The 11,006-nt window shown below is 42.3% G+C and overlaps 1 protein-coding gene across 5 annotated transcripts in view; it reads left to right on the top strand.

Moving 5' to 3' along the window:
• The first annotated feature begins 330 nt into the window (after positions 1–330).
• The window catches only part of FLNB (filamin B), a 98,337-nt gene continuing 87,661 nt past the window's right edge, over positions 331–11,006 (top strand). For 3 of the 5 annotated variants that reach the window (XR_014491492.1, XM_083354950.1, XM_083354951.1), the window contains exon 1: positions 350–746. Coding sequence is in view for 4 of the 5 variants with exons in the window: in XM_083354950.1 (XP_083211076.1) it covers positions 455–746 (292 nt within the window). In the remaining variant the exon portion in view is untranslated. Of the gene's footprint in view, positions 747–11,006 lie in introns of all 5 variants that reach the window. The other 2 variants (XM_083354949.1, XM_083354948.1) reach the window with 1 other exon arrangement.

Raw genomic sequence — 11,006 nt, 5'->3', positions numbered from 1 at the left:
ATCCAATCCGTTAATCGGAGAGGGGTATTTAAGGTCTCGCCAAAAAAAGACGCCCTCGCTACTCCTTTGTAAGTCGGCACGTGGGTCTGGAGCGCGCGCGGCTCTCTGCTCTCTGCTCGGTCGGCGTTGCTAAGCTGACGGCGGGCTTCTCTCGCCCCTGCCGCTTCACCGCCTGCGCTTGGCCGCGACCCACTGGAAGCAGGGAGGGAGCGAGACACCGGCCTGGACCGGCGGGGTTGGTTGGTTGGTCGGTCTGCCCGCTCGTTACAGCCCAGACAAGAGAAGGCGGGGCGGCCCCAGCATGAGCACGCAGGCGCGGGGCCAGGCGGCTCGCAGTGACTGCGGCGGCGGCGGTGGGAGCGGTAGCGGCGAGCTCGGTCAGGGCTCGCACCCTCGGTGGCAGGAGCACCAGTATCCTTTGGGCCGTAGCGACCTCGAGGCGGACTGCCCAGCCATGCCCGTGACGGAGAAGGACCTGGCGGACGACGCGCCCTGGAAGCGGATCCAGCAAAACACCTTCACCCGCTGGTGCAACGAGCACCTCCGCTGCGTGAACAAGCGCATCGGCAACCTGCAGTTCGACCTGAGTGATGGGCTGCGCCTCATCGCCTTGCTGGAGGTGCTTAGCCAGAAGCGCATGTACCGCAAGTACCACCAGAGACCCACGTTCCGACAGATGCAGCTGGAGAACGTCTCGGTGGCGCTCGAGTTCCTGGAGAAGGAGAATATCAAGCTGGTCTCCATCGGTGAGCTGGGCAAAGAGCTGAAGCCGGGACGGGGGGGAGGGAGGGAGGGAGGGGGGAGCCTCGCCTCCCAGGCTTGTGTGGCACTTGGCCAGAGGAAGGCAAAACAGCTTCGCTTCCTCGCCCTTAAGGTGTTTTAGATCCCGAGCGTCACGGCAGACCCTAATTTTCCGCTTACCAGCTTGGCGTCGCCCCTCCACCCCCACCCCGAGAGCCCCTTCCCAATATTTGCAGCCGCTGAGGTCGCCTTTTGCGTGAAAGCGGGACCCCTTTCAAAGCTTGAGGGTTGGTAGAGACGAGCCGGTGTGAGTTGGCTTTGTCCCGCCAGCTGCCACCAAGCCTCTTCCTGGAGGTGTCGGAGAGCCTGCGGCAGCAGGAGGAGACTAGGTGGGGCTCTAGGTTGGGGAAGCCTAGCCCGCCACTCGCGGGCGGATACCTGCCGGGTGCTTGTTATACCCGCCAGCCTGGCTTTAGAAGCGGCTCGGTAAGGCGCCGCTGTGGGCGATAAGATATCCAGGATACCGTTTTCTTAACGCTAACAAACCCGCTCAAGTTTTCTAGTCAAGAAGGAAAGGCGCTTTTAAGTTTGGGATATCCGCTCCTCTCACTCTCTCCCCCCTCCCCTTTCCCCAAATCCGGCTTTTCCATTGCATAGACCAGGGGTCTTCAAGCTTGGCCCTTTTGTGACTTGTGGACTTCAACTCCCAGAATTCCTCAGCCAGCATGGCTGGCTGAGGAATTCTGGGAGTTGAAGTCCACAAGTCACAAAAGGGCCAAGTTTGAAGACCCCTGGCATAGACTATCTCTGGCTGGCTCTATGAGGGGGTCAGAGCAAATTCCGAGGAAGGGCAGACGACGTGGCTATAGCTTGGCAGACAGGATTTCCTGAGGTGCCTCCCTCCCAGCAGGTAGAGAGCCCTTTCCCTTAGGCTGCAGGATTTGGCCGCCTGTGTTGGAAATGTGAGGAGTTTGCACTGTAAAAAGATCCAGCCTCTGAAAACTTCAGGGAGAAGCGGGTATCAAAACCGTCTTTGTATCTCTTCAAAACCAAAACCAAAAAAGTGTTGTTATGGCAATCTATTTATTATGTTTGTATTTCTCTGAAAAAAAAATATGTTAAGATGACACACATTTTTCCAATCAACAGCACTCTGTGAGATAGCTTGGTTAAGAGAAGTGAGTTGCCCAAAATCACAAAGTAGACACTGCAATCTGACAGGGAAGTATTTGTATGTAATGTGTAAAAAAAACAAACCCACTTAATTTTTACCCTGGAAAATATGCCTTGAAATCATACCGTACTATGTTTAATTGCAGTATGGTGCAATATTAATATTTTTAGCAAGGATTCTAAAGTGCCTATATTTGTAATTCTATTAACTTAAAGCAAACAGGTCCTGCATTATGCTAAACCCCAAAATGGCTTGATTGGTTTTGGCTTTGTGTGATGTGAGGAGTTAGCCATTGTGGTGGATAAACTAAGAATAAGGCTTAATGTTTGTGTACCAGGACATGTCTTGCTTAAGAAAAAAAGGTGGATAAATCAAACTCTGGGCTATTAACGTATATGACCCCAGATTAATGTTAACTTCCTAAATAAACAGAGCAGAAACTCTTTACAGTGGGCTCTTTTGGGTATCTTTGAGTCAGTTTTGAGATCCTGGCAACTGTCTTAAGAAGTCCATGCATTTCTTGGCAAGGGTTTGGGGAGTGGTTTACCATTGCTGCCTTCCTCGGGTTAAGAGAAAATGGTTGGCCCAAAGTTGGCCAACATGCTTTGTGCCTAAGGTGAAATTCATGGTCTCCAGTTTAGCCTCAGATATTTAACCACTACACTAATTAATGCTCTTTAACATTAATTAAAATTATCCTGTTGATTACTAAGATATCCTAATGGTTTACAAAAAGATCTATCTTTCAGTTTTCAATGTCAAAATATGCTATCTGTTTAGGTGAACTTTGTCTCATTATATCAGAGAGCTTGGCAGTTAATTCAATATGAAACTTCAAATATTAGGCTAAAGGTGAACAGACTTCAGGCTTATGGGAATGATTTAGTTTCTTTTCTAAATCTATAAGCTCCAATTGGAGCCAAGTGGAAAATAAAGGTACAGGGAGACACATGTAAAGAATTAAGGAACAAGGTGCCTCTGAGCAGATGTTTATCTCAGGAATTTATGATGAGCACTGATATGCAGCTAGCAAGACTTTTCACCACACCAGTTTCTCTTGTATAACATCCTAAAGGGAATATGAAGGTTTTAAACATTTCTGATTAAACAACTGAGAATTGGAAACTGATCTGTTCCAGTTCACTGAGAACAAGTAGGAAATCTGTGACCCTACAGATACTGGAGTCCTACTGAGAATATTGACCATGGTGGCAAAGGCTGTGTTATAAACCAACACTATTTGGAAGACACATACTCCATTCCTTGCTTTAAAATGTACCACCAGTTCATGATTGTAATTTTTGTTTCCCCTTGAGAAATTGCCTAGTATAGCATGTGACTCTCCTAGATCTATATAAGGAATAAAGTAGCCTCACAGTAACCCTAAATTTCAAGGTTAGGAGAATTAGACTGCAAGCTAATAATTCTTAGGACATAAATGAGGAATGTATTTGGATTTCCTGTTTCTATGTCTTTAATGTTCTGGGCTCAGCCTAAAGCAAAAGTTAAATCCTTGCAGACCCACCCAGCATATCTGTAGCCTGGTATCTTTTCCACAGGGCAACCCTAAAGGGCTGTTATCCCGTGCAGGAATTGGCAGAAAACTCGGCTGGTTTAAATGAAGAACTAAGAGCCCTGCTGTAATTTTTCTTTAGAAGTCTAGTATCCTACAGCAGACAAATGTCATGAATGCCCTCTGCAGCTTTGACACCACTGCACGAAAAGGAGCCCTGGCAGCCATACCGAGAAGGTGCACTTGAAGAACAGCCATCCAGTTATTGCAGCTTAGCTGCTGCACAGTTGGAGCAGTTGGGAGGCATCCTTGATGTATGTGCAGTGATCTTCTGGAAGACTGCCAGACAACTTTTGGACATTTTTCCTGCAACTGCAGGGCTTAAGACACGGGTGTTAAACTCGCCACGTAACGTGACGTGTTGTGACGTATCGTACTTTTCGCATTGCTGGAGCTGGGGTGGTCAGAGTCTCCACATGATGCAACCGGCCCGCGGGCCAGCAGTTTGACACCCCTGGCTTAAGGTGTGCAGGGTGTGTGTGTGTGCCTGAGTCGTAGGAGTCTGCTGCTGGCATCTCTGTGGTAAAGCTACCATGGGGTTACTGTGCAGGTACAGGCTGGCTGATATCCAAAGAGCCTCTCCCTGTTTCTGGCCCCCACATGTTGGAAAGAAGTGTGGATAAAATGGTTTTTTGACAAAGTGGCAGAGGCCTGACTCTCCTGCTGCTACCGAAAAGCTGAGTAGTAGCATAGAAGTGATGAATTTACAAGGAAAATAAAACTACGATTTGTCTGTGGGGAGCTCAGACATACCTCTTTAACAATTGTTACCCTGTTCGATGAATTGAAGTTCTGTCTGAATTCTAGCTAAGGATGTTAGTTGGTTCTCTTTTCAGTTGTGTCTCCAGGGTATAAAACTATGTTGTTCCGAGCAAAACGTGACCTTGAATTAGAGACCTGAAGCATAACTTTAGAGACGTTGTGTCTGTATAAATAGACTTGAGGCTTCAAGGAGAAGTATAGAAGAAGGAATGCTGGCTCTCTGTATGTAACCCATATGTTTTGAAGCAAGGGAACTGTGCTGATCTCAGATGGAGTCTCCTCGTAGAAACATATCTCTGACAGCTGCTATAAACTTGCTTTTCCAGAAATTACTTCACTCTTCTTTTTCAGTTTAAAAATTAACAGTAGAATAACTTGTTACCTCAGTTGGCACTTTGCACAATAGGAGTCATGTGTACTCTTGTACTACTTATGCTGCTATAACTAGCAGAAACTTGACACAACTATTAAGACAGCTTCTTTTACATTATACTGGGAGAGGCTGCTTAAACCCTCATTAAAATTGGGATTATGATTACTGTAAAATGCAGTATCTACGTGTATATCATATCTTGGATAGTTAGAACTGAAGCTATAGAATACCAATGTATTGGATTTTAAAACCTGTGAAGACTATTACTAGGTAATCCTTGACCTACAACCACAATTGAATCTAAATTTTTTGTTGCTAAGCGAGACGGTTGTTAAGTGAATTTGCCCCATTTTACAGCACTTTTTGCTATGGTTGTTAAGTGAATCCCTGCAGTTATTAAGCGAATCTGGCCTCCCCATTGATTTTGCTTGTCAAAAGGTTGCAAAAGGTGATCACATGACCCAAAGACACTGCAACTGTTATAAATACCTGCCAGTTGCCAAGTGTCTAAGTTTTGTTCACATGACCATAGGGATGCTGCAATGATGGTGTGAAAAATGGCCATAAGTGCCATTGTAACTTCAAACAGTCACTAAATGAACAGTTATAGCTTGAGGACTATCTCTATTGTAAAATGTTTAAAGCACACTTACCTTAGGCTGCAAAATAGAAATGTATACTTTATTTTTTCAGCGCCATTCACTGGTAACTTGTAGCATGAGGTTAAGGGTTAGGAAATAATAGGGTAGTTGCTTAAACCCTTTTATTACAGTTTCAGGTCGGCAAGTGGTCATTTGAAGATTTCTTTAAAAAATCAGATGGCACTAGGTGTGTGGTTCCTTATCATTTCTCTCTCTGGAAATAGCCTTGAATGTTTTCTCTGTTCAGTTATTGACTTCATGTGGGAGAACAAGGAGAAATTAGAAAGAGAGGGGGAGGGGGAGGGAGAGAGAGAGAGAGAGAGAGAGAGAGAGAGAGAGAGAGAGAGAGAGAAAGAGAGAGAGAGAGAGAGAGAGAGAGAGAGAGAGAGAGAAAGAGAGAGAGAGAGACTCTGTTATCAATAAGGAACTGAATTAGGGGACTGGATGGGAGTTTACTAACCTTGAAAAAGCAAGTTCCTGAATTCTCAACTGTCAGTAGGTTGGCTAGGAGCGCATTTGCACAGTTGCATCTAATGAGTCAATTGTGGCCATTTCCAAACTGATCAAACTTGACAACTATTATCTGTGCCTTGATTATATCCTGTTGACTGTTGCAACTTGCCACATTTAGGAAAAGTCTTCAAGTTGCAATCGGTATGAAATATATAATGTAACTGATGCAAAGTATAAGGAACATATGCATTGGCATCCATGACATGTTGCGGTGTCATCAAAATGACTGTGTGGTGAGGTCAACATGCAAAAGCTACAATTACATGTTTATGTCATAATGTTTAACTCAAATGTGTACGTTGTGGAAAATGTGTGATAATGCCATACAGGTGTTGTAATTTTCTCCCTGCAGATGCTCATGTCTCTGGGGTGCCTGATCTTTCTTAGTGCCATAAGATGTTAATGTTATTCTTCAAAGCCCTGAGTGGCTTGAATCCTTGCTATTTCAATTGTATCACTTCTATTAGTTTTCAATGCCGATTACTAGCTTTTGTTTGTACTTAAATTTAAAATAACCATTTTGTTAGCTTCCTTTCATACTTGCAAAGAAGAAAGGTGGGTACACAAGATACATAAATGCTTCCCATGGATGTTTCCTGCATGACTATCTCTTTTTTCTCAAGTTCTATTTCTTTTTTTTCTGGGACCAATGATCTTGAGAACATATGATATAGCTTGAGCAATCATGTCTATTTAGAGTTAAAGCACACTAAATTTAATGAAGCTGGCAAGTGCCTGTAGATTTACAGTTTAGGCCAAGGAGAAAAATTTAAACTATAAATGCTATAATAAGTATGCAGCTTTACCTCTGTTTAAGTTATTTTACTAGCTTGCCATTGGACAAAACCATGTTTTGGCCCTAGTATTACCAGAATTCCTGGAGTGTATGCAAAAAGTTAAATGTCTTACATGTTATTATCAAGTAGTGAATTTGTTTAGAATTTGGCCTTCTCTCTCTCTCTCTCTCTCTCTCTCTCTCTCTCTCTCTCACACACACACACACACACACACACACACACACACGCACGCACAAAGAGAGAGAGAGATTGCTCACTTATGTAGATGTAAATTATTTTAGGCAATAAATTCTATTAGTATTGGCGTTGTGTACGACTATTCATCTAAAATGCAAGTAGCTGCCTTGAAATTGAAAGTTGCATCACACAACATAAGAGGCTATTAAACAGGGATTTTTTGTTGAAAAGTAAATAAAGTAATAATTAAGCACCTGTGTGTTTTGGCTCTGTAAGCATAGTTAATGACTAGCAATCAAATTTAATAACTTATATTACACTGAACTATTTTTGTTCACTTGCATGAAGTGAATGATTTATTGATTTATCTTTTTTCTCATACTGACAACTGGATCAGAAATATAAGTTTAGTAGATTTATTGAAGTGGTAATCCATCCAAATGTAACACAGAATGATGCACGATTGGCAGTCCCAGTTTTAAAGTTCAGGTTGTGATATGTTTTATTAACTATACATTCCATATTTATATATGGAAACTTTTCCCACCATAAACATGGCGGGCTTTTTTTGTGACCAGTAAAATGATAGTTGTTGGATCAGTGATTGGACTAAAATTTTGAAGTGTCACTCATACAAGAAAGATGCATGTCTCCAATGAGTGAACAAGTTCCAGTAAAATGAAGCAAATTGAAGCATCTGTCTATTTTCCCTTCTTAATTTATAATCTTAAAATGGCTTGTATCTCTCTATATGAGGTCCTAATTGTAGAATCCTGTCTAGGTACAGGTTGTCCCTGATTTACAACTATTGTTTTAATGACCATTCAAAGTTTAACAGTGTGGAAAAAAGTGATTTATGACTCTTGCAGTGTCCCTCTAGTCATGTGATCATAATTTGGGTACTTGGCAACCAAGCTAAGCATCCTGAGATCATGACATTGCCATGTGCAAGCTTCCCAGGGGGCTTCTAACAAAGCTGGATCAGCTTAACAATCTTGACAGAAAAGGTCGCAGAATTGGGTGCAACTCGCTTAATGGCTGAATTTCTTAATAGAAATTCTGATTCCAATTGTGGCGGTAAATCAATGACTACCTTTACGTATTCCTGAGAGGGACGTATGTTTAGCTACTGTCTTGGTGATCATGTTTCCCTATATTGTCAAAAAAGGCAATTCTCTGTCAAAAGGTATTGTAACTCTTTGTAAAAGAGAAATGCATCATATCATGCAACATACTGGCATGAATCACTCTATCAGGATTATTGATAAGCATTGTTGATATGATTTTGTTACAGGGAGATGTGCCAAACTCACTCCACGGTAATACTTTAGTAGTCCATTCATGTGGCATGTTTCCCTGAAAATAAGACTTGCCCCCCAAATAAGCCCTAGCCTGATTTTTGGGGTGGGCCTAACATAAGCCCTACCCCAAAAATAAGCCGGGGGGAGTGGGTGTGGCCAGCACAAGCTGCAGTGAGCGTGCAGGGGTTGATGGTTTCTGGCAGCAGCCATAGCTGCCAGCCCCTTGGAGCAGCGCAGGTAAGTCCAGCACAGAGGCAGAGGAGAGGCAGGCAATCCAGATGCGTCACACACTTTTCACCCAGAGGGACATGGAACCTTTGTCTACTTGTGAATGGGGTGGTTGGAAATGGAACAAATCCCTTGGTTTCCAAGTGCCCCATTTGCACAAAGATTCCAGTCTCCCTCTGGGCAAAAAGTGTTTGGGTGCCTATGGGGTGCTTGGAGCAGCTCCACCCCTCCCCCATCTGTTTCACCTTGTGGCGGCAGGCTATGGCTGCGAGCAGCCACAGAAGTGGGCCAGTGGCCAAACGGCCTCCTGCTGGATGGGCCTGTTGGTGCCGGTGAAGCAGGTGTCGGGGGAAAAAAATAAGGCATTCCCCCCCCCTCCAAAGTAAGGCTTGGTGCCTCTTTTGGAGAGCAAAAAATATATATAAGACCAGGTCTTATTTTCAGGTAAACATGGTAGCACTTGTACTTTTATCAGTGGCTCAGCAGGGTGTTTGCTAAGGCATGTCAATTACCTTGCATTTAATTTATTATTCAAGCAACTTCCAGTCTTCCTTTTGGTTTAAAGAACCAACCTGTATTTTAACTTAGAGTATTGGGTGGAGTTGTTTAACTGAAAGATTTGATTTATGGGTTTCTTTATATGCAGTTTCCTTAGTAAGTAAAACTAGTATAGATTAAATCAGGAAGGTGGTTTTATTACTGGCAGCTAATGTTCACACCCTATATTTATACATACAAAAATACCTAGGTAACAGTTGAATTAGTTATTACAATGTAGAATGATATCAGCTATACAGTTTGGGAGAGGGAGGAAGGATAGAAATTGCCATATTTGGAATTTGATATATGTGTTATGAGTCAAATTCTAGGTAAGGGAGGAGAATGAACCCCCCCAGTGTGTGTGGGTGTGTATGTATGTATGTGTGTGAGGTAGAGATTCTGAGCTCTGTCTCATCCCAGTGCTGGATTTTGATTGTGTGAATTTTCAAAATTGGTAACATTTCCCAACTTGAGGAGGGACATTTATGAAGAGTGAAATATTAAGAACTAAGGCTTAACACATATACCTGGGAAATCTTGATTCTACTTGCCTTTGCATCTCTCTGCAGCCACCAGTCCCCCTAATTTGTTAGGTTAAAGATGATTCACTTATGTCACAAGTCTATTTATCACCCATCTGGGAAAGTTTCTGAGTAAGTGCTAAGAAAGTCAAGAGATGATGTTAAGAAATGCATAGTCCCTTATGTCAACATGCAAAAAGGGGTAGAAAACTCTTACTCACAGGATAATAGAGTTGAAAGAGACCATTTAGCCCACAGTTGTCAAACATGACTGTGTCACATGACGTATCGTGAGGTTTTTTTTGCCTTTGTGGAGCCGGGGTGGTCATGGCTTACATGTGACACATCCGGCCCATGGGCTGCAAGTTTGACACCCCTGATTTAGGCCATTGAGCCCAATGGAGGAAGCCCTTCGCTGTGCAAAGAAATATTGATAATGAAGTCAATGTTTAGTGGAAATTCTTTGTTTGGTGTAAAAGCCGTTTGGCTAAGAGGAAAAAAAAGGACTTTTTCCGTTCAATACAAAACATAGTTTTTACTTTATATCAGACTTGTGAATTAATGTCGTTATTCAGGCTCTAGTGTGTAGGGGTGTAAAGGAATGCAGTGAAAACAGTGTTGGGGCTAATAGGGAAAATAAATTTCATAAGACTTTAAAAAATTTTCATAAATTGAATTTGTTTGATAACATGGAAAGCACTGTTTAAATTGCAACCAATAAGCTAAAAATTATTGTTAATTATTTATTAATTTGGATTAGAGAAGCAAAAATATACGAATGATATCAAGAGAGTAAAAGAATTGAAATAGAAATGGGCTGGTCACATAGCAGGAAGAACTGATGGCAGTTGGAGCAAGGCAGTCTTTAGAATGGATCCCACTTGATAAAAAGCATCCATGAAAGAGACCTAAAACAAGATGGATTGACGACATCAGCAAGTATTGCGGGCCCAATTGGCAAAAGAAAGCTCAGGACATGCGGAAGAGGCCTTCATTCTGCAGTAGATAGACAATGGCTAGAATGATGATGATGATGATGATGATGATGAAACTAAAAGTGGAAATATCCTATCAGCTAGTCAGAATAAAATATAGCTGTAATAGCTCAGAGCTTAGCATGAAAATGGCTTTGCTGATTCTGCTTCAGAAAGCAAATTACATAGAGTAAGTTCTGTTCTCCTTTGGCCTGTTTTAACAAAACATGTGCTACATGTTAAGATTCTGTGTTGAAAGGAATGTTAGCAGATTTGTCTCTTGTCTGTTTCCTGTAAAGGGTTTTTTTTATGGAGGAGAACTTTTGTTTAGGGATTATCACTATAAAGGACAACTCAACACTTTTGGTGCTAAAACAGATTTAAAATACAGTAAACCTTCTGTGGAAGGGACAAGGTTCAATGGTTGATATTAGCCTGATGACTAAGTCTTTAATCATGGTGAGTTAAAGCTCAGATTGATGCATCTCAGAACAAATATTTCCCCATCAGATTTGACCTTCTATAGTTTCATAATGGCATTCCTTCTTTATTTATTTATTGAGGCTTTTATGTTGCTTAAATGTATAGATTCTTTCATATGGATTAAACTAGATTAAAATAGGATTCTAATGACATGCTCAGTTTTAATAAAGGCTGATGCTAAATTTAATGTCCTCTTATTTTGAACTGA

This window comes from Vipera ursinii (assembly GCF_947247035.1).
Source record: "Vipera ursinii genome assembly, chromosome: 2".
Classification (NCBI taxonomy): domain Eukaryota; kingdom Metazoa; phylum Chordata; class Lepidosauria; order Squamata; family Viperidae; genus Vipera; species Vipera ursinii.
This window is presented reverse-complemented; position numbering and strand designations above follow the sequence as displayed.